The following is a 27,762-nucleotide window of genomic DNA, read 5'->3' on the forward strand; positions in this document are numbered from 1 at the left end:
CTGAGTTATAAGGTTTAGCCCTTCCCCTTCCTTGCAATACTAAGAATCTCCGCTGTTGAGCTGTATCATAGGCTCCTATCAGGCAGCGCTGCAGTTGTTAGTAGGGTGAGTGTGACATAACTGTCCATGAAGGAAATGTCGCCAGCTATGGTTCTCGGCTGCCATCTTGCTGGTTGGCACGTCCACAGTGTATGTAGATTTACTATTTGTAGCTGGACTTGAAAGCACTTAAACCTGCGGCCCCAGGCTATTGTAGAACTATGATTCCCAGCATGCCTGGGCAGCTGTAGGAGCATGATAGAACTGCTGGAGGGGTAATGAGAAAACTGCTCCCTTATCACCATGTACTGTAACTTATATTCTAGAATGTTCTAAAATGTTGTGTTCTGGCATGGCGGACTGCTGACACTGGCCCCTCAGCCATTTATTAGGATTGTCAGAAGGGCGGTCTGGCCATGCTGTGATACCTAAGATGTCTTTCCCTTATCCTGCCTAGGTTTGCAGTTAGGACCTGAAATGCCGATGACGTGTGTGGCATATGGCTGCAATAACCACTTTGTCAAAGGATGTGGCAAACAATTCTTCAGGTAACCACTTTAGTGTATAATCTTTCATTATAGATTTATGTATCACAAGAACATGTATGGGGTATTTCAGTTTGAGCAGTTTAAGGTAACTTTGTCTATAAATCTCCCAGGTTCCTGTGCTGTCACTGAAACCCCCCCCCCCGCTCAGAGATGCTGCTCAGCCAGCCAGTCAGTGACACTAACTGACTGAGCAGACAGTACCTGTGGTGTTGTGATGGCCCGTGATATTCCCCAATGAGCGGTGATGCTGCAGGGGCACCGGGACAGGTAAGTATCCCTTCTTTATCATGTTTCCACCACCCTCTGCCTTTCCTGTTTTTTGTTACTTTTGCCAGAAGAACCTCTTTAAAGTGACACTGTCACCCCCATTATTCATTTTTCAATCTTTAAAGATGTGTGTAACCCGCAAATAGCTCTCTGCATACCTTTTTGTATTTTTTTTTTTCATGAGGCGGGTTGCTGAGAAATTATAACTTTGCTGAGTGTCTTCTAGCGCCACTGGGCGGGGCTTAGTCCCTGAAGCGCCACATAGCCCCGCCCAGTACATCGCCGTTGACCCCGCCCCCTTTGGCACGTCATATCTCCCGGCCGACGCTCACAGTCTTGAGTACTCCAGGACTCGGTGACGTGCGCGTCCACATCCCCCTGCGTCCGTCAAGTGATGCGCACGGGTCACCCACATCCTGCGGATTATACCAGCCGCACAGTCCCTCGCCGTTCCGAACGCTCCTGAGCCCTCGCTGTGGCTGTGAATCTCCTCACAGCCAGCAGCGAGGCGCGGAGATGCGGAGGTTCTTTTCGGCGCATGCACAGTGCAAGGTGGACGCCGCAGTGCGTCTGCAAACTATCTCTGCACCTCGCTGCTGGCTGTGAGGAGATTCACAGCCGCAGCGAGGGCTCAGGAGTGTTCGGAACGGCGAGGGACTGTGCGGCTGGTATAATCCGCAGGATGTGGGTGACCCGGTGGTCACCTTCTGCGCCTGCGCATCACTTGACGGACGCAGGGGGATGTGGACGCGCACGTCACCGATGTCCTGGAGTACTCAAGACTGTGAGCGTCGGCCGGGAGATATGACGTGCCAAAGGGGGCGGGGTCAACGGCGATGTACTGGGCGGGGCTATGTGGCGCTTCAGGGACTAAGCCCCGCCCAGTGGCGCTAGAAGACACTCAGCAAAGTTATAATTTCTCAGCAACACGCCTCATGAAAAAAAAAATACAAAAAGGTATGCAGAGAGCTATTTGCGGGTTACACACATCTTTAAAGATTGAAAAATGAATAATGGGGGTGACAGTGTCACTTTAAGTTGTGGAGCAAAGGTCCCCATACACCTTACACTCCTGTTGCCTGCAGCCGCTGGTGTGAAGTGTATAGGTCTCTCCCGTACGACCACCTGCAGATGATGTCGGTGGTGTTAGTGGTCAGGCGTCATGGAAAAACATTGCCCGACCCCTTTGTTTAGGGCAGGGGTGGGGAACCTCCGGCCCGCGGGCCGCATCCGGCCCCTGAGACCTCCCGATGCGGCCCGCGGCTCCCCTGTGACACGCGCTGCTCTGGAGGAAGAAAGGAGCCGGCGCACACAGCATCCTCTGTGACAGCTGCCGTGCTGTCTGTGTCGGCTCCTTCCTCCTCCAAAGCGGCGCGTGTCTTTAGTCTCTTGCGGGCCGCGCGCGATGACGTCATTTCATCGCGCGCCGCCTGCAGGAGAAGACCGGCACAGAGGACCTGGGAGAGAAGAGGACCTGGACAGCGTGGGAACGGAGGAATGGTGAGAGGGATGTTTATTTTTTTTTTATTTGGGGGTTAAATAGGCTACCAGGGACATGCCTGATGGGGGGGGGATAACTAGGCTACCAGGGACATGACTGATGGGGGGGATAACTAGGCTACCAGGGACATGACTGATGGGGGGGGGGGATAACTAGGCTACTAGGGACAAGACTGTTGGGGGTTAACTGGTCCACCAGGGACATGACTGATGGGGGTTTACTGGTCCACCAGGCATATGACTGTTGGGGGTTAACTGGTCCACCAGGGACATGACTGTTGGGGGGGGGATAACTAGGCCACCAGGGACAAGACTGTTGGGGGGGGGGGGATAACTAGGCCACCAGGGACAAGACTGTTGGGGGTTAACTGGTCCACCAGGGACATGACTGTTGGGGGTTAACTAGGCTACCAGGGACATGACTGTTGGGGGTTAACTAGGCTACCAGGGACATGACTGTTGGGGGTTAACTAGGCCACCAGGGACATGACTGTTGGGGGTTAACTAGGCTACCAGGGACATGACTGTTGGGGGTTAACTAGGCTACCAGGGACATGACTGTTGGGGGTTAACTAGGCCACCAGGGACATGACTGTTGGGGGTTAACTAGGCCACCAGGGACATGACTAATGGGGGTTAACTAGGCCACCAGGGACAGGCCTGATGGGGGGTTAACTAGGCTACCAGGGACATGCCTGATGGGGGGTTAACTAGGCTACCAGGGACATGACTGAGGGATTAACTAGGCTACCAGGGACATGACTGATGTGGGTTAACTAGGCTACCAGGGACATGCCTGATGGGGGTTAACTGGTCCACCAGGGACAGGCCTGATGGGGGTTAGCTAGGCCACCAGGGACATGACTGTTGGGGGTTAACTAGGCCACCAGGGACATGACTAATGGGGGTTAACTAGGCTACCAGGGACAGGCCTGATGGGGGGTTAACTAGGCTACCAGGGACATGACTGATGTGGGTTAATTAGGCTACCAGGGACATGCCTGATGGGGGTTAACTAGGCCACCAGGGACATGCCTGATGGGGGTTAACTAGGCTACCAGGGACATGACTGATGGGGGTTAACTAGGCTACCAGGGACATGCCTGATGGGGGTTAACTAGGCTACCAGGGACATGCCTGATGGGGGTTAACTAGGCTACCAGGGACATGCCTGATGGGGATTAACTAGTCCACCAGGGACAAGACTGATGTGGGTTAACTAGGCTACCAGGGACATGACTGATGGGGGTTAACTAGTCCACCAGGGACATGACTGATGGGGGTTAACTAGGCTACCAGGGACATGACTGATGGGGGTTAACTAGGCTACCAGGGGCATGACTGATGGGGGTTAACTAGGCTACCAGGGGCATGACTGATGGGGGTTAACTAGGCTACCAGGGACATGCCTGATGGGGGTTAACTAGGCTACCAGGGACATGGCTGGGGGGGTTAACTAGGCTACCAGGGACATGGCTGGGGGTTAACTACAATAGCAGGGGCACTAGGCGAACAATACTTTGCCTTGCCCTGGGTGCTGCAAACCCCCGCTACTAACTGCCGCACACGGTATGCGGCCCTCGAATGATTTTATAAATGCCCGACCGGCCCTCGACATGGAAAAGGTTCCCCACCCCTGGTTTAGGGCGAGATAAGAAGCAGAGTGCTCTGGCTGAAGGTTACTTCTCCACTTCCCATAGGCCATGCCAAAAGTTCCTGTGTATAGGGAGGATGGGCAGCAGGCGGTAAATATAACTGACGTCCGAACCTTTAGCTGTCTGGTATTAAAGGTGTATGGCCACCTTTAGTGCGCAGCCTCCCTGCAGTATCAACACAAGTAAAGTTAAAGTGTTTGTCCTCTTTGTATTTAAAGTGACTGTACCACCAGGCCCAGGCTGAAGCACTGGAGGCGGGGCGACCCACCCTTAGTGGGAGGAAACCCCAGCCCCTCTATGATAGGGTTCCATTGATTCTAATGAAGTCACGTCATGGAGGGGCTGGGGTTTCTTCCCACTAAGGGTGGGTCGGCCCGCCTCCAGTGCTTCTGCCTGGGCCTGGTGGTACAGAGGTTTTCTGGGCACATTGCATGGGTCATTAGTCCGTTTTGCCTGGAAAACCACTTTAAAGGAGAAGTCTGGGGAGGCTAAAAGAAATAACATGCTCTTACCTCCCTTGCTCCAGTGCTGGTGGCCGCATAGCGCTGCTCTGGTCACCAGTCGCTTCCTGGTCTGAGTGGGGACCCGAGTTGTGATGTCTGAGGTCTGCTCAGCCAGTCAGCGGTCGAGGCAGGACCCAATTATGGCTGCTCACTAGCTGAGCAGACCTCACACGTCACAACTCGGGTCCTTGCTCAGATCAGGAAGCCGCCGGGGACAGGAGCGGTGGTATGCAAGACTTCTCCCCGCTGAGACCCCGACAGATCAAAACTGTTGACATGTCAAAAGTTTGTTTTTTGTTTTTTTTTTTTGTTTTTTTTTTTACAAGTACTCTAGTGTTCATTTGTATGGATTGTCTGTATAATACAAGGCAAGTCCTCCTGGGAAACAGATGCTCTTTGTAACTGTCTCTACGCTGGCTAAAGGTCCCCATACACCCTATACTAATGGCCGACATAAGTATAAAATGTATGGGGTCTCCCAAGATTCCAACGAAAGATGATGTCTTTGTTCTCAGTGAGATAAACTTGTGCGGCTGTGGCTTCCCCCTTCCAATGGAGGTCATAGGGACATTTGGCTTTGCTGAACCTTCATGTGTATGGAAAAGGAGATGTCCTAAACTTGACAACCCCTTTTAAGTGTGCTTCAGATTCCATTCTCTGACCAGATGTATGTGACATCAGTAGAGGCTAGTGAATGCTGGGTGGTGCAGTTGTCAGGAAAACAATACTATGCCCTTGGGGTAAGGACAGGTTCTATAAATAAGGCTTTGTATGGTTACCTCTGTTCAAGCCCAGCTGGACATCTCAGAGCAGAACTGAAGAGCCACTTTAGATGTAAAGTCATTAAAGGAGAAATGCGGCAAAATTTTTTATTAAAGTATTGTATTGCACCCCAAAAGTTATACAAATCACCAATATACACTTATTACGGGAAATGCTTTTAAAGTGCTTTTCTTTGCAGGCTGTAGCTGCTGGAGAGAATGATGGCAGAGGGATACAGGCACTGGGGGGACACTGAGCATCCCCCTGCCATCATCCTCTCCAGTAGCCACAGCCCACACAGCTCTGGGAGTCAGGTCGTGACATCACCATTTTATGCAGGAAGTGAAGCATTGATGCAGTAGTAAGTGCAGGAAAAAAAACACTTTATGTGCATTTCCCGTAATAAGTGTATATTGGTGATTTGTATAACTTTTGGGGAGCAATATAATACTTAAATAAGAATTTTCACCGGACTTCTCCTTTAATTATAACTGTCAATTTACATAAATAGCTTTTTTTAATTCAAAGCTAAAAATCTTCCATAGGTTTCCAATGAAGGATCCTGACCGTTTGTCCAAATGGGTTATTGCTATTCGACGTAAAAACTGGAAGCCTTCTGCATCTAGCAGAATCTGCAGTGATCATTTTACTGAAGATGACTACATGTTACGGCCAGGTGCCATGGTCCCTAGACTACGGCTAGATGCAGTGCCTTCTGTTTTTGACGGATTTCCGAGCCACTTAAAAGAGCGCCTTGAAAGGAAAAAGAATCTGAAAAACAAAGCAGATGGACAAATAATTGTGATTGATAGTCAAAATGGAACTCAAGATGCTTTTCAGGTACCACATATATGGTCATTGTTATTTTATTGGAGCTAGATGTCTGCACTTTATAATGTGCTTTAGTTGTTTAAGCAAACAAAGGTTTTAAAGGGGTACTCCGGCCAAAGGGAATCTGTCAGCACCTGTGCTCTAACTGAGGTGCTGACAGTGTGCTATAGTTGGCAGTCCCCTTGTGAGCATGTTGCCTTTTGGTAATTTGTCCGTGCAGTGAAATATGTGCAATCTGGCATCTCCTACTGTAATGAAGAGTCAATGAGGAGTTACGCCTCAGCATTTGTGCTTCACTTTAGCACACTTCACCACTCCTTCCTCCTCCCTTTTCGTGGCAAGGGGCAAGCTGCGAAATGTGCCTGAACTTCTCCACTTGGATTCCTAAGTCTGAACATACCCTTAGGGTGGTATTACACGGGCCGAGCAGGGCCCGATAATACCTGTAAACCTGTACACGGCCCAATAATCGTTTGACAAGAGCTGCAAGGACATCGTTACCGATGTCCTTGCAGCCCTTGCTAAACTGGCATACATTACCCATCCACGTTCCAGGGCTGCTCCTGCCGTCCGCTTCTCCCGGGGTCCCGTGCAGCCCTGGAACGTGGATGGGTAATGTATATCGCTAGTCGCCGTCCACGCACCGCTATTACACGCAGCGGTGCGCGGTCGGCGCCCGACGAAAATAGGGTCTAACCTTTATCAACGATCAGCCGATGATCGTTGTCATCGGCTGATCGTTGCATTTATTACACAGAGCGATAATCGGCCGAATCGGGCCAATTTGGCCGATTATCGTTCCGTGTAATAGTACCCTTAGTCTGTAGGCTTCTCAGCAGCAGCGGTTTAGTGCTTAGTGTAACTTATCATGTGCTGCTATTTCTTTCTTTTTTTTTCTTTATGCTTATAAAGAACCTTGCAAGCCAAGTGAATCCGTAACCCCTTCCCCATCTGCATGCCATCCATAGTAGTGTACTGTGTAAACCAACAGCCCAGTGTTCAGTCCAGTGCACTATTACCAGCACCATATCATTGCATAATAAGGAGGAGTGTGTGCTGTGATTCACCAAGTAAGGGAAAGGAGGCAACTATTTGTACTACTGGCAAACAGCGCAGCTCTAATCCTACTGTCTGAAATAGAGAGACTGAGAAAGAGAGGACTCCCCTTATCACTACTCCAATGGATTAAAGGGTTATTCCAGCAAATTACTGTTTTTGTGTCTTTCAAAATTTTGTATTATAGCTATTAAAGTAAATGTAAAAAAAAAAACTAATTTTTTACGGTAACAGGGCAGCAGTAGGGAGTTTCTCATAGTAGAATCTGCTGCGATACTGATTACTATTAAAGTCTATGGCAGAGTGGATTTTCATCCCACTGCAAGATTATAGTGCCATATTTTGTAAAAATTAGATATTTAGCTGCTGTGATTTTAAAAATAACAAATAGACCAGGCTCCTCCACGCTCCTCCAACACCCATTTGTTTATGTATTATGCAGGCATCATTTGACTCCATACAGCCAAAGGACACAAATGCTCAAAATTCTGAGAATAATGTAACTCAGATCTCCGCACCAGAAACAAAACAAGAGACAGATGGAGAACAGGATCAAAAGGTAATGGGAGAGGATAGAGATCTCACTATTGGCTGGGAGAATGTTTCACTGAGTAATGCAATACTCCCGTTCTTGTTCCAGAATGAGATGGGCAGGATAAAGTCGTGTGCAGTCCGTGGGTGCAGTAATACTTCTTATGAAGGATGCCAGCAACTGTTTTTCAGGTAACTGATAAATAATAGTTATAGCTACTTTACTCACATTACTTACTGACAGCAGCTACTTGTGTAAATAATAGTTATAGTTACTTTACTCACATTACTTACTGACAGCAGCTACTTGTGCACCTCATAGAGCTAAAATCAGACTCCCCTCCTCCAGGATGTGCTTCCCTGCACTGTGGTGAGTCTGTCCTTAAGATGGTCGACATGGAGGAGCATGTGACCATGCGCAGCCTCCAGTGTTCTTCATAGGAATATACAGACTCAATGATGGACACAGAGGGTGGGGCATGATCACATGTCCCCCCCCCCCCATGCTAGCTATCTTATGGCCAAAATCACCACAGAACTGGACAGCATGCCTGGATGGAGGGGGGAGTGCAATTTTATCTCTGCGGTAAACAGGAGCTGCTGTCATTAGGTGCAGTGAGTACACTTAATACTATACACTGAACAATTTTACCAAAAATATATTTAATCCCCAAAGAATTGCCTAAACTTCTTATTACCTTGGTACTACACAGTTAATGCCAAGGAGCAAGAATTTATGGAAATTTTAGCTAGGGAGTGGTGTACCAGACATTTGCTACTTTACTGCAAATTGGGAATGTGCACAGTATCTGGGTAAATTTCATCTACATACCCAAAACACAGACTAGGTGAGTATGGATAATTATAGTGCTTGAAAAGCACTATATTGTAATCCGTATTCTTCTTCTTCTTCCGTTTCTTCTTCTTCCAGCCATTTTTCTGCGCGTAATACAGCCCGGACCGCTTTGCGCACACACTCCGTTCAAACTGCGTTTCTAAGCCCTCGGCGGTGTGAGGTGTGCTATCTATTTTTCGTTTCGATCGGATTTGTTGTTTTTAAGAAATTTACGTTAAACGACCCCAAATTTCCCATAGAAAATAATGGCCCATTGCAAATAATGGCCACACTCTAACCGCTAACAGCCAATCACAGAACGTATGCAAATAGCTGAAAAATAGCAGCCAATAGGAACTCTTAAGGTGTTGTCAGGCAATGTATCACACCATCCACAGTCACATGTCCACTATTGGCCAATAGAAGATGTAATATATGGAAGGTCCTTAATGATTTCGTCTCACTGACATGAGAAAGATTGTCATGGTAACCGAGCAATGATCTTTACCTTTATAAGTACCCAGGTCGCCCTTAAAGAAACGCAAGTTACTCTTAAAGGGACCCAAGTCGCTCTTAAAGGGACGGGAGCCATGTCGCGCTTAAAGGGACCCAAGTCGTTCTTAAAGGGACCCAAGTCGCTCTAAAAAAGGACGGGACCCAAGTCACTCTTAAAGGGTCCCATGTAGCTCTTAAAGGGATCCAAGTCGCTCTTAAACGAACAGGACGCATGTTGCTCTTAAAGGGACCCAAGTCACTCTAAAAGGTATGGGACCAATGTCGCTCTTAAAGAGACCCATGTCGCTAGAGCGACCTGGGTCCTTTTAAGAGCAACTCGGGTCCCTTTAAGAGCGAACTGGGTGCTTATAAGAGTGAAATGGTTCCCTTAAGAGCGACCTGGGTCCCTTTAAGAGCGACCTGGGTCCCTTTAAGAGCGACCTGGGTCCCTTTAAGAGCGACCTGGGTCCCTTTAAGAGCGACCTGGGTCCCTTTAAGAGCGACCTGGGTCCCTTTAAGAGCGACTTGGGTCCCTTTAACCCCTTGCCTCTAAAGCCTGTTTTGGCCTTAATGACCAGGCTCATTTTTCAAAATCTGACCTGTCTCACTTTATGCGCTTGTAGCTCAGTGATGCTTTAACGTATGCTAGTGATTCTGAGATTGTTTTTTCGTCACATATGACACTTTATATTAGTAGCAAAATTTGGTCACCACTTTGTGTATTTTTTGTGAAAAACATCAAAATATCATGAAAAATTAGAAAATTTTGCATTTTATGAACTTCTGAAATTCTCTGCTTCTAAAAAAAGAAGTCATAGCACATAAATTAGTTGCTAAATCACATTACCAATATGTCCTCTTTATTCTGGCATAATTTCGGAAACATATTTAACTTTTTTAGGCTGTTATGGGGCTTAGAAATTTATTAGCAAATTATCACATTTTGTTAAAATTTCCAAAACTTATTTTTTTTTTAGGGACCAGTTCTTTTTTTAAATGGATTTAGAAGGCTTGTATACTGGAAACCCCCATAAGTGACCCCATTTTGGAAACTAGACACCTTAAAGAATTAATCTATGGGTAAAATGAGCATTTTAACCCTACAGGGGCTGGAGGAAAGTATTCACAATTGGGCCATAAAAAAAATCGAAAATTTAAATTTTCAAATAATATATACGTTTAGATTAAAGTTTCTCATTTTCAAAAGGAACATGAGAGAATCCGCACCCCAAAATTTGTAACACAGGTTCTCCTGAGTACAACGGTACCCCATATGTGGGAATAAACCACTGTATGGGCACACAGCGGGGCTCAGAAGGAAGGGAGCGCCAATTAGCATTTTCAGTTCAGATTTTGCTGAAGTAGTTTCTGAGCGCCAGGTGCGTTTGCAGAGCCCCTGTAGTGTCAGCAGAATAGAACCCCCCCCCAAAAGTCACCCCATTTAGGAAAGTACACCCCTCAAAGAATTCATCTTGGGGTGTGGTGACCATTTTGACCCCACAGGTATTAAGAGGAAAGTATTCAAAATAAGACAGTAAAATTGACCCCCCCCCTCACTCTCTCCCATGTGAACCCCCTGTACAGTAAAAAACAAAAATCCATATACTCACCTCTGCAGCTGAGCTCCCCTGTCCTCCAGCGTCTCTTCTCCCAGCTCTGTGTGCATGAGTGACGTCACTAATGTGCCGGAGCTATGAGGGAGAGAGCGGCCTCTTGTGGCCCGGAGGCAGAATGACGCCTTAGGCCACAAGAGTTTTGGCAGAGCAGGTAACTGGGTGGGGGGGGGCTAGCAGGACACATGGGGGGTTTGTGCTGGGACGACGGAACTTGACCCTAAATTCGGGACTGTCCCACCGGATCCGGGACAGTTGGGAGGTATGGTAATAGTGCTCATTGGCGCAGACCCTTTCTGCTAAAAACAGAAGCATGTCTTAGGCATATAGAACGTTTTCTATCCTCATATTAAAGTGGGGCCGTAATAAGTTAATGCCTCTCTCTTACTGACAACCAGACTCCTGCCGTTACTACCCTTAAATCCTCCTCTCCGTGTATTTTAACCCATTACATGCTAGTGCCAAATCATGACCACAGCTTGTAAACAATTAGCCAATGTCCATTTACCTATTGGCAGATTAGTGGCAAGATCTCTGCCTGCAAATCGGTCTCCATGGCAGCCAGGGGCCTTCTGAAGGCCCCCAAATCTGCCATATGTATGTATATGGCTCTGCACAGACACAACAGAGGCTTTTGCATAGATTAAACATTTTGATCACCATTTATGTCATGTTTCTGTTTGTGATGTGACCAAAAGTCAGCAATCTTGGTATTTGCTATATTTTATGCAGTTTACTTTGCACATTGAGTAATGTTATATTTTAATACTACAGACAGTTATACAGTGGTGCCTTGGATTACGAGCATAATTCGTTCCGGGACCGTGCTTATAATCAAAATCACTCTTAAACCAAAGTACATTTTCCCATTAGAAATGATTGAAATGCAGACAATTGGTTCCACACCCCAAAAATTAATTTTTTTATGAATAACCTGTAAAACAAATGAAACAAACACTTAGAAAAGCTGAATATGTGATATGATAAGTTACTATACAGTAATAGAGAGGATGGAAAATAGAAGGGCTGACAGAGAATGCAGGGAGCATGTAGAAATGAGCAGGGCAGATGTGGGCACATACATGCAGCACTCTGTCTGGGGAGAAAGGGGTTACAGCTATGGAGATATTACCTCCACAGTCCTGTCCCCTGATGCAAGCCCCAGCCTAAAGTGGATCTACCATTATTTGGAAGGTGAGGAAGACTTCCTGGGTCAGAGTACAGTGCTGTAGACTACACTATGCAAACCATGCCCCTCCCTCACTCCCACCCAGTACAGGGAGCTCTAAAACCAAGTCAAAATTAAAAAAAAACTGAGCTCTTCTTGCAAAGTCACACAGCTGCCCGCCATTATTAACTCTTTAAACACTACGATCCATAGCGATTGTGGCATTTAAAGAGGATGTACCATCAGGTACATCCTCTTTAATATGACCCATGGATAGAACAGCGCCATCACGGGGAAGTCGGTGCCGCAGTCCATTTCTTGAACCTTGGCCCGTTTTCCGTGTACAGGCCAGGGCTGAAGCACTGGAGGCGGGCCGGCCCACCCCAGTGGCAGGAAGCCCCTGCCCCTCTATGACGCGGCTCCATTGATTCTAAAGGAGCTGCGTCAGAGGGGAGGGAATTACCTCCCACTGGGGGTGGGTCGGCCTGCCTTCAGTGCTTCAGCCCCGGCACGGTACCCGTGGATAGAACAGCGCCGTACACAGGAACCGGGCCACAGTTAAAAAAACAGACCGTGGCACCGGCTTCCCCGTGATGGTGCTGTTCTATCCGTTGGTCATAATAAAGAGGATGTACCTGATGGTAGTAAGGATAGTTCCAGCACTCAGTCGTTCAAATCAAATTCCTTTATTGTACCATAGCAAAAAAAACAACAAACAATTAAATCCTGACAATCGCTGACCTCGCATCATGCTATGACCAAGGTCTGAATAGACCAAAACATTTCAGGGATTGTCAGGATTTTATTGTTTGTTAGTTTTTTTGCTATGCTTCAATAAAGGAATTGGATTTAGACGACTGAGTGCTAAAACTATCCTTGCTGCCTGTTCCTTGGTGATTGCTCGCACCTCCGTGCAGCAGCAGGAGGCGCTATACGTGCAGGTGTGGTCAGCTGATCATCCTTCCTCCTTGTACCTGATGGTACATCCTCTTTAAGGGAGTCAGTGGCAGGAGTACAGACTCACTGACTGACCAGGACCTCCACAGGCTGACTGCGGGAGTCCCAATCATTTACCCTGACAGACGGAGGTTTAATAATTACCTCAGTCCTGTCAAATCAGCAATTTTCTCATACAGTCTTCCAGGGCTGTGGAATCGGTGCGCTACAGCTCTGACATCAACTCCTTAATTTTATCAGGCACCGACTCCAACTCCGTCTCCTTCATAAATGGCCAGTCAGACACCAGGGAGTTATTTATGAAACTGGTGTAAAGTAGAACTGGCTCAGAAGCTTTTTCCTTATGTCCATCATGATCCTGGGGCAGCTTCTAAGGCAATAAGGCAAATATATAAAGCAAATTGTTGGTGTGTGTATGCAGTGGATGCAGGTAATCTCAAGCCACCATGTCCTAAACAACTCAAAACTGGACTAGATGGAGCAGGTGGTCTTTTCCTGCTGACAATCCTCTATGTTTCTAACTAAATACTTACCATACACTTACCAAACACTGCTAACAATACCAGATACCTGTGATATAGAGGTCAGACATAGGCTCATATTTATCAGCTCTCTGTCAATGTCCGCGCTCCAGATTTATCGCAGTCCCACAGGAACTACCTGCCCCGCCAGTCAGTGACTGCAGTTGTGTTCTGCCTCTCTCACTGATTGGCTGAGCAACATTTCTGAGTGGGGCTGTGACATCGCAGGATTGGGAGCCTGTCGGGGCACTGTAAGCCATGACGATGTATAACAAGGGCATGGGGATGGGTAAATAGGACTTCTTTATTATGATCCGCCCCACCCCCAATTTTTCACTGTTACTTAGAATACCCCTTTATTTTCTGCCTCTACCAAACACACACAGCCTGCTGCAGCAATAGCACACACACACAGGCTGCTGCAGCCATAGCAAATGCACACACGCAGCCTCTGTAACTAAATGTATGTGAGAAAGTGTTTTGTTAATAAGGTTATTAGATTGTTAAAACATAAACTGTATTAATGAGAAACATTTTTATTTACATGAAAATTCAATAGTAAAATTTTGAAAGATTTTTTTTTTTTTCAAGCTGAAGTTAGAGTCTGTACAACTCCTTGGAGGTGTAGCCCTGGAGTCTGCCTTTGGCAGAATCTATGAGAAGATTGCTGATGATACTGATCAATGCTATAAAATGGCATAGCATTGATCAGTATATGTAATGAATGCATATATACAGTATATATATACTGTATATGTCTCTGTATAAAAAGTGTAGAAGAATAAAATAATAAATGTTTTTAAAAATATATATTTTTAAAAACTCCCCCAATTTAAATCACCCCCTTTTCCGTTCTACAAATAAAAATATTTAAAAAAGAATTATAAGAAAATAAAATTTTGTATCGTTGCATGCAGAATTGTCCAAGCCGTTAATATATTACAATATTATTCTTGCACGGTAAAGGGGAAAAAACCCACCAAGATTGTGTTTTTGTTTTGTTTGTTTTTTTTTCATTATATATCAGGAAAAAAAATGTATAAAAACCAACCAAAAATCTTCCTACACCAATATGATACCAACAAAAAGTATAGCTCATGATGCACAAAATGAGCCCTCAACCAGCTCTGTAGGTGAAAAATAAACATGTTATGGCTTTAGGGGAGAAGGAACACTGGTTAGAAGGGAGGAGGAACACTGGTTTAATGTGACCTGGACATCATGACCTTTAGTCATAAAGAAGTTAATATAAGAAATGAGCATTATCTCACAAAACAGTGTTTGCCTTGATATCAGCAACATTTTAAGGTGCGTTTATAGTATGTGTGCCTGTAGTAATGATACGTCTGTGCTTGGCTTGGCATGGTGCCCATTCAGTTCACTTACCCAAAAATAGTCAGCTAGTAACTGACTAAAAAGTTGTGCAGACTATGTTTTTCAGTCTCAGCGAAACTTGTATTTGCTCTGAAAATGACCCGAACATAGTAATTAGATGACTTTATTCTGGATCTTGAATTGAATGGAACTGTACCAATCCATGCTACATCGGTGGCAGATTTTCTGGGCACTTCTCAAGATGTGAACCAGACTTAATATGTGTTTAGCTTTCTCCTGTTTGCTAGTGCCATCAGAGCTGTGCAGGCTTCATCATCTAATGGTATTCCTTCTGAACTGTATGTGTTACTCTGTAATAATAAAATGTAATACCTGTTTATAGGTTTCCAGGAAAAGATTCTGAACTGTTGTCCAAGTGGTTTGGGGCAATGCACTGTAACTACAGCACGTCTTTACAATCTACAAGCATTTGTAGCAATCATTTTACTGAAAAAGACTACATCTTCTATCCAGGAGCAACAGGTCCTCAGCTAAGACCAGATGCTGTGCCTTCTCTTTTCATTAAATTACCTTTAGAGATTCAAGCACCAGTGGAACGTCAGGATACACAACAGGTAAGAACATGACATACTGCAATGTCACTTATGTACAAACAATTTAACATAGTCTTTTATAAGACTGATCTTATATTCATTAAATAGGATGCCTTGTGCGCCCTTCATTCTTCCCCAAGAATTAAAATTAAGCGAGAATTACTCTTTAACAGCATGTACCATCAGGTACATCCTCTTTAATATGACCCACGGCTAGAACGGCGCCATCACGGGGAAGCCGGTGCCGCGGTCCGTTTTTTTGAACCGTGGCCCAGTACATTCTCTTTTAAAGCTGGAGGCTTTCTTTTCAAGACAACCTCTCCTTAGAAGAGAGATTCTGGCAATGGGCTGATTGCCACAGGCTTGCCTTCTGATAACACCAACAACCAGTTAAACAATGTATAAACTATTTATTCACTTGAGCACTGGTGTTATCAGAAAATAACTTATTGTTTTAAATGTTTTTATGTTAAACATGTTTAAGAATTTTTTTATTTTTTTTTTGCTAATACAAATTTCTATTTATATTCTAAAATAATCCTGGTATTTTGCAGATTTCATTCTCACCACTAGGGCTAAAAGTAAGCTTTCTGTTGTGTCTGTAGTGATAAAAGGAGAGGCAGCTGTAAAGTGATCTGTACAGCATTGCAGTCACAGGTGACACCAGTAGATAGCAAACTGCGTCTGTTGTTCAATACACTGTGTGAACAACGACCACTGTTTGCATTGATTTCAATTCTGCTCGTTATTTTCTTAAAAGAATAGTGTAAACATAGCCTAAGGGTACCGTCACACGTACCGGAAATCCGCTGCAAATCCTGGTAGTGTGAAGTTCTATGGGGTTACATATCCGCCGCAGAATTTTCGTTATGTATATGTAGCCCGGCGCCTTTAACCCCCGCCCCCCCCCCCCCCCCCCCCCGCGCAGCCCCCGCCCCAGAGCATACATTACCTGCTCAGAGCTGTGGCTGCATGTGAGGCTCCCATGGGTCACCATCAGCCACTTAGTGCTGCCGTGCACTGATTGGCTGATGGGGACAGAGGGGAGCCGGAAACCTCACACACAGCTGCGGCGCCGAGCAGGTAATGTATGCTTCGGGCCGGGGCTGCAGGCGGCGGGGGGTTAAAGGGGCCGGGTTAAATATACGCAGCAGAATGATAATTCCGCTGCAGATCTGTAACCCCATAGAACTTCACACTACCAGGATCCGCAGCGGATTTCGCTGCAGAACTGTATATAATAATTTTTGTATATAGGGTGCTAGTGAAGTCTTTTGTTAATAACACGTTATGTTTAATTTTTTTTTTTTTAATTTTCTTTTTTCCCTGCACTTAGAAGGTTAGGGAGGGACTGTCACCGTGGTTGGGGCCACCCTATTAAGGAGGTGGGCAACCCCAAAAGGCAGGGTAAGAATCGACCACCTGGACTAGCTGTGAGAGAGCACTATCCCTCCCCTGGCATTTTAGTGTATTATTTTGTATAACCCCTTACATATTTCCCTATATCGCAATATACTTCAAGAGCAGGGATAGGTAAGCACATGTGGTTTCACAAAAATCTTTTGTTGTTGGTGTGATAACTTTTATTTATATAAAAATGCTAAAAGCTAAGTTTTATCGCCTTAGGGTGTAAAATGGTCCATCTGTGAAATACAATTTTGATGTTACACCATCGGGCATTTATTTACTTTGTGCTTGCAGCAGCCTTTTTTGTAGAATTCCCGTAGCGATAATTGATAGGAGCAACAGCAGCATACTGCTGCTGACTTCAGTGGGTCACTCGAATGATCTAAGAATCTACCGGGCAAACCCTGGGCCCAATGTACATATCATTCCACGTACTCCACACATGCCAGGGGAGTCAGTGTGTTGGTACATCGTAGCATTCCTTATGTGTGCCACGCCTCTAAGATAGATAGTGAAGGAAGATTTGTGTGTTTGCACTGTTCCCTGTATAATGTACAAATGATATTGGTAGCCCTTTATATACTGCCACCTTTTACAATGGAGGTGCCTAACCGGTTATTGGTGATTTTAATACTGTACTATCTATTCCTCTAGACAGATTGGCATCTACGAGTACGCAGGGTACATTCCAGCCGACCGCCCTGTCGCGCCTGTTAGGGGAGTGTGGTTTTTGCGACCTCTGGCGAGTCCGCCATCCTGGTCATCAACAGTTTTCTTGCTACTCTGGGTCGCACCACTCCCTGTCCCGGATCGACATGGCTGTGGGCTCACCCACCCTATTGACGTATGTATCTGATATACGATATTTACCAAGGAGTGTGTCAGACCACTCCCCACTGTATGTGTGTTTCAATATGGGGGTACGGGGGGGAAACGAGATCTTGCCCTGGAGGCTGCATCCGTTTTGGTTGCAACTCGTGGACATAGATACCTCCTATAGATGCAGCTATCCGGGAATTCTTTGATGTAAATACTGGCTTAGCTTCGACGCTCTGTGTGTGGGAGACAATGAACGCATATATGAGGGGAGTTTATATTCAGAAAATCAGCGCACATAAAACTAAGTCCAGGAAACTCACCACTGTGCTTCAGAGTAGACTCAGGGATACTGAAAATGCAATGCTGACAGATCCGTCCCCCAGGAATAAGGCCTACTGGGAGGAGGCCCAAACAGCCTATAGCGAACACGTATTAAAAATAGCAGAGGATAAGAGATTTTTTTCAAAAACAACGGTTCTTCCAGGAGGGGGAGAGCGCAGGTCACCTCCTAGCCACAATAGTAAAATCCCAGTCCGGCCCACCACACATTGTGGAGTTAATCAATTCGGGGGGGCAGAGGGTACACTCAGATGAGGATATCTTGGGAGTCCTATATGAATATTACTCATATATATACAAATCCGCTCTACAGGTCTCAGAGGCAAATATAGAGCAATGCCTACACTCCATCCCACTCCCGAGTCTGACTGCCGCCCAAATAGAATTACTAGAAGCACCTTTGCAGTTGAAGGAGCTGGAGGAAGCCCTTCAGTCTTTTGCAAATGAAAAAGCCCCTGGTTGTGATGGCTTCCCCTCCGAGTTCTATAAATTGCACCAGGAACTCCTTCTCTCACAGCTGTTAAAGGTCTATAAAGAGGCACTTGAGGTTGGGCTTTTGCCGCCATCCATGCGAGAGGCTACAGTTGTGGTTTTACCCAAACCAGGGAAAGATTTAGCTGACCCTGGGTCTTATCGACCCATTTCCCTCTTAAACAATGATGTCAAGCTCCTCGCACGGGCTCTGGCGAACCACCTCACACGCGTCATCACATCACTGATCCACCCAGACCAATGTGGCTTTATGCCAGACCGCTCAACAGCCCAGAACCTCCGTAGACTGTATATGAACATCCAGCTGGGGGCGGGGGAGGATGGCTGCCCGGCGGTGGTCTCACTCGACGCTGCCAAGGCCTTTGATAGCGTCGAGTGGGCCTTCCTATGGGCGGTCATGCGGAAAATGGGGTTTGGACCAGGATACATAGGATGGGTGCGGCTCCTTTATTCCCAGCCTTGGGCCAGAGTGAGGGCAAATGGTGGGATATCAGGTGGGTTTGCGTTGGGGAGGGGCACTAGGCAGGGCTGCCCCTTGTCGACCCTCCTTTTCGCACTCACAATAGAGCCCTTGGCATGCTTACTGCGGTCCACATCGGGTTTCGAAGGTTTCCGTAGAGGAACATGGGAGGAACGTGTATCCTTATACGCTGATGACCTATTGCTATACGTCCATGATGTTAACAGGTCATTACCAGTGATTATCTCACTTATTAAGGAGTTTGGCCGTAGATCCGGCCTCTTAATAAACTGGTCTAAATCAGTTGTTATGCCCGCTTCCAGACACTGAACAATTGGCCCGGTCAGGCTTGCAAGTAGTCACCTCCTTCAGGTACCTCGGTATCATGATAACGCCAGATGCTAGGGACTTCCTGAAGGTCAACATGACCCCATTGTTGCTCAAGTTCCGTACTAAAATTGACATATGGTGCAAACTCCCGCTCTCAGTCATAGGTCGGGGTAATCTACTTAAGATGATATTAATGCCACAACTATTATATATCCTCCACAACTCCCCAGTGTGAATACTTCAGAGGATTTTTCACAAAATACAATGTTTATTTCGAAAGCTAGTGTGGCGAAAGCGGGCGTCGCGAGTCAAACTAGAAACCCTGCAGAGGAGTAAAGAGGCGGGAGGGTTGGCCTTGCCTAATCCATACATATATTTCCTTGCTTCCCAACTACAGCAGATTAGGGGGTGGGGACTGCTGCAATCCATGGGACAGGTAGGGCGGCTGGTGACTTGGGCTAGTGGCCATAGTCTGCCTATTATGGCATTGGAGGCGGGAGATACAAAATGGGGTGGGAGAGAGGCCCCTACACTAGCCTTAATGGTACAGGCGTGGAATAAGGCCAAGGCACTACTAAACATTACTGGATTCACGATTTATACCCCACTGTGGCGGAATCCAAAACTACCTGAGTTTTTTAGATTGGAAGGATTCTCCCCATGGGAAAGGCGAGGTATAGTATATCTGCATCAGTTAAGACAGGAGGATACCTTTGTATCCTTTGATCATATTCGGGAGACTTATAATGTCCCTAACACACAGTTCTACCGATACCTCCAGGTACGCCATGCGTACGCGGCCCAAGAACGCACTGGACCAATAGCTACCCCCTCACATAACTCCCTAGCATATATCTTCACTGACATCTCGTCCAGGGGTCTTATATCGACGATATATGCAGATTTATGGTGTGAGCACCTTCAACAGCACCCTCTCTATATAAAAGAGAAATGTTAGGCAGATGTGGGAGACATCTCTGATGATCAATGGAGTGATGTACTTGAACTTACTACTAAGGTATCCCTAAGTGAGGCACAGCGACTCTCACAGTTGTATCTCCTTCACAGGGTATATAAGACTCCGATTCTCCTTCATAGGATTGGCTCCTGGCCGGAACCTAATTGCCCCCGATGTGGTGCTGAGGAGGCAAACTTATTGCATATGCTGTGGGGGTGTATACAATTGGAGGACTTCTGGAAAGGGGTTGTGGAGACTGTGAGGAGAGCTTACTCAGTGAGCCTTTCTTTTGATCCCAGGGCATGGATACTGGGGATCTTGGAATTCCCAGATGCGGATGAGCACACTCTTATAGCGGTGCAGAGAATGCTTTATCAAGCATGTAAGGTTATAGCTGCCCATTGGATACAACGTGTCCCACCTACCAAGCAAGAGTATTTACAAAAAATGAATAATACCCTGAGACTGGAACGTGCAGTGTATATTAAAAGGAAGTGTCCTCATAATTTGAGAAAATATGGGGAAGGTGGGTGGATACCCCGGGTCTTCCATCTAGGGCGCTGTTGCAGAGTTGCAGGCTACCACCACTCCCTCCTAGTACTGTCATAACTTAATATGTCTGTACAACAGTGGGTGTAATGTGCAAATATATGGAGTCTCTCCACGAAGGCCCAGGGCGCAGTAGTGAGATAGCTTTTGTTTTATTTCTATTCCTTGCAATGGTTTTCATGCAATATTCATGTACGGTTTGGATTCAGTATATTGGTACATATACTGTTGTGTATCTATACCAATTCTTTCTATTGCTGTTGCCTCCTGCGTGGGGTCATACAGAATCTTAGTCCGTTTTCTTTCTCTCCGATTCTTGGCAATGTCTTGGAGTGTTTTTTTTTTTTTTTTTTTTTTTTTTTTGGTGTTTCTTGTGTGAAGTTGTATGTCTGAAAAAGAAAAAATTTTTAATAAAAATTATCTGATTTAAAAAAAAAAAAAAAATAATAATCTACCGGGCAGCCCCTCCTGCAGCTCTTCCCGGCAGCCCATACATGCCCTCATACCCTAGAACCCCCTACCATACCTGACCCTTCCTGGGACTCAGCTCCCTGGTGTCAATCAGGTGTGTGTGGAGGGGGGCATTCCAGCTTGCATCAGATCAGATGCTTAGAATAGTCTTTTTGTACCAGAGAATAAAAGCATTTCTCTACATCCTGGAAGCACAGCTAGATATAGGAATGGTACCATGTGTCTAACTATTGTTTAACGTGTCAGCAGTTTGCAAAAGGAATTACAGTTGACAGATTACCTTTAAAAATCAATTTCAGGTTTTAATGCAATACAAAAGGGAGAACACTTTTGCAAGTATACTAGTTACATAATACAAATAAAAGAGTGTATGCAGAAAAATCCCAGCAAAACATACATATGTACTTCATGTGTATAATCATAGAATCATATCATAGAAGACTGCAATGTAAGGTTATCCAGAAAAAGCTTTTGGTAAATTATAATTTTCTTTCTCCACTGTAGACAGACTCAACAGAGAACAGTGTATTGGCAAACCAAGCAAAAGACCAAATACTAATGCCATTTAAAATCATCCAAACCAAAGAAAACAGTAACACTGAGACTTTACTAGAGCAAAAGCAACAGGTACTGTATTTATGTAAGTGCATATGTGTTTGTAATATTGGATAACTGTTTCATGTCTTCATCTTTACTTCCTAGATACTGATCACCAAATTTACTGAACTGGCTTTTTCTGCTTTTAAACATTCCTATGTTTTTTGGGAGTGGATTGTTGGTTTAGAGACTAACATACAAGGCATTTTTGGACTTATTTAGTTTGACATCCATTCTCATTTTCTTAGTAATATTTTATTAAAGGGGAACTCCAGGTAGAGGTAAAAAAAAACCTTCTGCAGAAGCAAATAGCATTACTTACCTGTCTAACCCAGTTTTGAAACTACCAAAAATCCATTAGTTTTGGGGTGTTTAGTTCTGTATTGTGTTTCTGTACTTCCTGGTTAAGCAGTTGTACATAGTACTACAGGTTCCAGAATGCATTGCTTTCCCTCAGCTGTTTATCACAGTCCCCCACCCTGCCCATTCCCCTCCCAAATCTGTTGCAGAACATCTAGGCTGTGTTCACACATTGCAGTTTTATTGTGTTAATGAATTATTTGCAGTACTTTATCATTTCATTGTTGTCCCACCCACACAGCACGCTGTATTCTCTACCTGTAACACCTCATAGCACACTGTATTCTCTACCTGTAACACCACACTGTATTCTCTTCCTGTAACACCACACTGCACACTGTATTTATTACCTGTAACACCACACAGCACACTGTATTCTCTACCTGTAACACCACACAGCACTCTGTATTCTGTACCTGTAACACCACACAGCATGCTGGATTCTCTACCTGTAACACCACACAGCACGCTGTATTCTCTACCTGTAACACCACACAGCCCGCTGTATTCTCTACCTGTAACACCTCACAGCACACTGTATTCTCTACCTGTAACACCACACTGTATTCTCTTCCTGTAACTCTGATATTGGACTAAAGTAAAGAACTTTTTTAATTGAATTAGAATTTTTTTTTTTTCATCCTTACGCATGTATTATAATCAACCATCTTTTATCTAAGAAGTTGAGCCCCACAATAAGGACTTTATCCGATATTATCTTACATGAGATATGCTGTTTATGCCTTGTTTTTTCTCCAGGTGGGATTGGCAGTGGCGGCTCTGATCCTATCTGCTGTTTAGCATCATGTAATTGTGTTACTGCATCGCTTTTGTGAGTACTGCAATGAAACTCCAACATGTGTGAACACAGCCCTAATTTCACTGCCGACTTTTGTACAATCAGTGAAGTTGCAAGCAGCTGCTTCTGGCCGGTCAGAGATTGTGAATCACTCAGGTGATTGGGGGATCCAGCCAAGCCTCCTGTAACATCATGTCCTGCCCCCTGTCTGCATCATCAGCCTGATCTCAGCAAACATACACAATGTGAGACAGAGGCATGGGATATTTGTCTCCTTTGTCTATCAGCTACCAGTGTGGCAGAACCGTACAGATATTGTAATATATTGTAAAGACACATCTATATAACTTTTAATGTACAAGTTTTCATTTTGTGGAGTTCCCATTTAACCTTTAGTGGTAACCTTGACATCAGGGGCCCCTGGTCTCCTCCAGTCTGGTTGCATGAGCTGCAGACCCCCACCAGTCCACTGCCCAATCCTCTGAACAGGGGACCACTTTCTGAAATAAGACTTTACCTTTAACCTCTTTTATGCTCAATGAAAAAGGAGCTGACTGGCTAAAGGGCCTTTTGCACAGGCAGATTATCGGCCAGGAGCGTCACAAAAAATGTCTGTGGCTGATAATCAGCCTGTGTAAAAGTGACAGTGTGCAAAAGAAGGGTCCGTGGAGTCTCAGTTACGAGTCTCAAAACACGAGAATAGCAAGATATCCCTCCAGGATATCTGGCTATTCCCATGTTTTGAGACTCGTAACTGAGACTCCACGGACCCTTCTTTTGCATATTTAAATTTATAGGGGGCAATGCATCAGTAGAGACTCTTCAGTGAGTACTTCATTTGATTTTTTTGTCGCTAGTCTCCCTGAGCTCAGCGATTGCTGTGTTTTAAAAGTGACAGTGATCAGCTGATGACCTGGCAAATGCCCATTTGTCCACTGATCGTCCGTTCAGAACATGCTTTAAACCAGGGGTTTGTAAAGCTGATAACGATAAAGGGAAACTGACAGCACAGATCTGTGTAAATCTGTGCTGTTGGTTTCAAGACAGCTGGCAGTCTATACTTACATTGTGGCTTGTCACTCTTTAACTAACTCCTGCCAAGAGCTAGGTGGACAAGGAGGGGGAAATGTATCCTTTGCAGGACAGTCCTAAGCTATAGCACTAGAAAAGTCAGTGGCCTTTTTTATGCTCTTTCTTTCATGGAGCAGAAGAGGTTGCACATCTTTTTTACAAATCACCTTCATAAAATGACATATACATTTGTGTATGTGTATACCATATTATGCATATCTTTTAGGTAAAACATGGACCTTTAAAGAGGAGCAGTGCAGTGACGTGTGTCGTACATGGTTGCAGTAGCGTCTATAGTAAAGGATGTGGGAAAAGATTTTTCAGGTAACTAGTCTGACTATAATTCTGCTTTCTTCTTTATAATAAAGTTAAAAAAAATCTGCCAGGACAGCATATATTGTTATTAAGCCAATGTATTGTTTTCCTTCCTCTGAGATGAGTAATGGTCCTTTTTAGGAGGAGCAATAATTTGCTCGATTAACAATTTTGAATGAACAATGTGTTTTTTTTATAACTATCAGCGTTTAGACGGAACGATACATCATACAGAAAAATCGTTTTGCGATCGCTTAAGCCTGTGTCACACATAGGTGAAATCGTTGAAAGACTGTTTACACTGAACGATCTGCGAATTTTTTTGCGAACGATCAGCGACGATTTGAGAACATGAAAGATCAAAATGAACGATTTCTCGCTCGTCGCTTGATCGTTCGCTGTGTTTACACGGAACGATTATTGCTCAAATGTGATCCTTATCGTGCAAATTTGAATGATAATCGTTCCGTCTAAAAGGGCCATTACAATGCCATACATATGTACACAGGGGTAGAGAATAGAATATCGATAGTTATTTAACAAGCAACATCTTTAAATATAAGTGTATTTATAATACTAGAAGTTAGAAGCGAACCAATTTGTCATTCCATAGAGTACCATAGTACATTGATTTCTAATTTATTATGTTCAATTCACCATATGTGAATCTTAAACTTGTCAAAGTGATTTGCTCAGTGCATTCTCACACTTAATGATTACAAAGCAGTTTGTGAACATTTGTAATAGGCTATATAAATGGCCTCTGAATTAAATTTAGGATGTTCCAAAACCTGTGTTTTTAAAATTACTTTGCAATGCAGAGAATTTAACCCATTTCCAGCCCACACCTAATAGTTTTTATCTGTAAGCAGGTCTTCCCACAAACCGCAATACTACTTTGCCATGGTGATGGTATTTGCATTGTAAGTGCCAATTACCAAGACTTCAGCAAAGGCAAAAAGGGGGAGAAGGGTGCTTCCTAGTGCAATATTGTCAAATTCCAATTCGATATGGGAGGAGTTCTTGCAAAACCTGGTGTGCACAACCTCACCTGGTGAGGTTGTGCAAGGGAGATAGGCACAACTCTACTTATAGCATCAACAGAACCACCGCAGCATGGCCAAGGATCATTCATACACTGCGTAGGAACAGCCAATAAAAGAAGATAGGTTTGAGCCACTTCAGGCCAGAGCGCAAGTTGACATGGGATGAGCAACCATAATAGTAGTAGCGGCATTACACAGGCCACCTCAGACCACCTCTGTAATGTCTATTTTTGTCTATGTATGTACCCCCAGAATTGTAAAGTGCTGTGGAATCTGTTGGCTCTATATACTGTATTTTTCGCTTTATAAGACGCACCTGTCTATAAGACGCACCCCTGATTTGGACCACTGAAAACAGGAAAAAAAATATTTTATGCCACTTCCCTGGTAGTCTAAGGTTATGAAGGGGATAATGCAGTGAAGGGGTCAAAGTTTATTAAAATGAAAGTGTCTTGTATCTACACATACACAGCTGCTGCATGCACAACACTCTCAGCTCTGCTACACCATACGCTCTCAGCTACACACTTAGCTTAGCTACACCATACACTCTCAGCTCAGCTACACACTCAGCTACACACTCAGCTCTGCTACACCATACACTCTCAGCTCAGCTGTATCACACACATTCACCTGTACAAACATATCCACAAGCACACACAATGTTATATCAACACACACACAGGGTAACACACATACCTCTGCTGCTCTGTACTTAGACGCGACCATTTAGTGTAGGACCTGCGGGAATGTGAGCTGAAGGCGCTTCGCTGATGTCAGTCATGTGACTAATCACATGACTTTGAGATCACCGAAGGTCCTTCAGCTTTCGAAGGTCCTTCAGCAGGTTTCTGTGCATATCCCCTCCCGATTTTCTCTCCTGCCGGGCACTGATATCACTGATCAGTACAGACAGGAGAAGGGAGAGGACTGCACAGCTGATGCAGCATTCCGGACCATCAGGGAAGGAGTCAGGATGGTCTGACAGTGTCGGGTTGCCCTGTCTCCTGAATATAAGACGCAGGCACTTTTTAGCAACATATTTTCTTGCTAAAAAGTGTGCCTTATAAAGTGAAAAATACGGTAAATAAAAATTTATTATTATTCCAGAAAAGGATATTAATCGTAGCTACGGGTTTTGGCACTTAATTCCAAAAGTGCCTTTCTCAAGCAAGACTTTATTATTAGTAATGAAAAACAAGGGATATAATTTAGTAAGAAAATGTCATATAAATCTGCTCAGTGCCTTTTGCTCCATAATTTTGTGCTTGCAGGTTGGACTGGATGTTCAGCTGGATGGGTCCCCTTTACCAAAGGACAGGGGCTGTGTTGCCCCTTTGGCATTATTGAACTGGCTGTAACCAACTCAGATTTCTAAACTTTGGTAGAGAAATCCTTTGTGTGTGTGTGTGTGACTATTGTTTTTGTGTCTTAAAGATTTCCAGTAAAAAATCCTGTGCGTCTCTCCAAATGGATTAAAGCTCTTCAGTATTCTGATTGGAAACCTTCAGCATCCAGCAGAATCTGCAGTGACCATTTCAAAGACAAAGATTACATTTTCCCACCAGGGATACTATTACCTCGACTACGCTTAGGTGCTGTGCCTGTTGTCTTCAAAGCAAAGAAAAGTAGAAGAAAACTGATTATGGAAACAAACCAGAAGTTTGAACATTATAGGTCCCTAGAAGTTATGGATGGTTTCCAAGAAACAGAAATACATAGACCTTGTGACCACACATATTCAACGGTGCACTGTGAAGATGAGCTTCCTCGTTTTAACCCTGATACTGTAAAACTTAAAAAGAAAGTGAGAACCTTGCAACGACAGATTCAGAGACAGAGGCACACAATAAAAAAGTTATCTGAAAGAATTGTACAGCTAAAGAACAATAATGCGCCGTTTTATAAAAAATAGAGTGGAAAGTTGAGAAGAAGAGTTAAGTGTTGATGGTTTTTTTATATATAGTTATACAGATCTTTTTAAACTGTAAAGGCAACCTGTCACTACCTTTGTGCTGCCTGAAGTATGGGCAGCCTGAAACACTGATCCTTTATCACAAAGATATATGATCCACTAAATGAACCATTTCAGAGCAATCATACACTACTCACAAAAAGTTAGGGATATTTGGTTGTTGGTGAAATTTATGGAAAACATAAAAAGTTCACGCTCCAGTGATATTATTTCATGAAAGTAGGGCATTTAAGCTGAAGCATGCATTTTTAACTCAAGCCATTTATTGAAACAAAAGCCAACAACAGTGATGGGTATACCCCAACAAAATGTCTGTGTCTCAATAACTTGTTCTATGCCCTTGAACATTTAATTACTGCTTGGCAACAACGTCTCTTGCTGTTCACAAGTGGACTTATTGTCTGCTGAGACGTGACATCTCATTCTTCTTGAAGGGCAGCCCTCATTGGTCAAGGTCATTGAGGTTCTGGGGTGCAGAGTTACCAGCCTCTACATGGTAACTTAGCTGATCCCATAAGTTTTCTGTGGGATTTAGGTGTGGAGGAACAACTGAAAGGCACTGAGC

The 27,762-nt window shown here is 44.6% G+C and overlaps 1 protein-coding gene across 3 annotated transcripts; it reads left to right on the forward strand.

The window, feature by feature from the left end:
* Nucleotides 1-20: 20 nt before the first annotated feature.
* Nucleotides 21-27,550, forward strand: LOC138787255 (uncharacterized). 3 transcript variants are annotated; one of them, XM_069964469.1, is made up of 9 exons: nucleotides 21-105; nucleotides 497-587; nucleotides 5,820-6,114; nucleotides 7,604-7,720; nucleotides 7,802-7,884; nucleotides 14,999-15,230; nucleotides 21,539-21,661; nucleotides 24,088-24,185; nucleotides 26,660-27,550. In XM_069964469.1, exons 2-9 carry the CDS (start codon nucleotides 517-519, stop codon nucleotides 27,135-27,137), a joined length of 1,497 nt encoding a protein of 498 aa, XP_069820570.1. In that variant the 5' UTR covers nucleotides 21-105; nucleotides 497-516; the 3' UTR covers nucleotides 27,138-27,550. The 3 variants fall into 3 exon arrangements, with proteins under 3 accessions (XP_069820570.1, XP_069820572.1, XP_069820571.1); XM_069964471.1 differs by lacking the exon at nucleotides 21-105 and adding an exon at nucleotides 159-189; XM_069964470.1 differs by lacking the exon at nucleotides 21-105 and adding an exon at nucleotides 217-314.
* Nucleotides 27,551-27,762: the final 212 nt, after the last annotated feature.

The sequence above is a fragment of the Dendropsophus ebraccatus genome, chromosome 3 (assembly GCF_027789765.1).
Source record: "Dendropsophus ebraccatus isolate aDenEbr1 chromosome 3, aDenEbr1.pat, whole genome shotgun sequence".
NCBI classification, from domain to species: domain Eukaryota; kingdom Metazoa; phylum Chordata; class Amphibia; order Anura; family Hylidae; genus Dendropsophus; species Dendropsophus ebraccatus.

Excerpts from the sequence above, each read along its gene's own strand:
- LOC138787255 (XM_069964469.1), top strand. The coding sequence starts at position 517 with ATGCCGATGACGTGTGTGGCATATGGCTGCAATAACCACTTTGTCAAA. Across the intron at positions 7,721-7,801 it reads ATGGAGAACAGGATCAAAAG|AATGAGATGGGCAGGATAAA; the intron begins GTAATGGGAGAG and ends TTCTTGTTCCAG. Across the intron at positions 15,231-21,538 it reads AACGTCAGGATACACAACAG|ACAGACTCAACAGAGAACAG; the intron begins GTAAGAACATGA and ends TCTCCACTGTAG.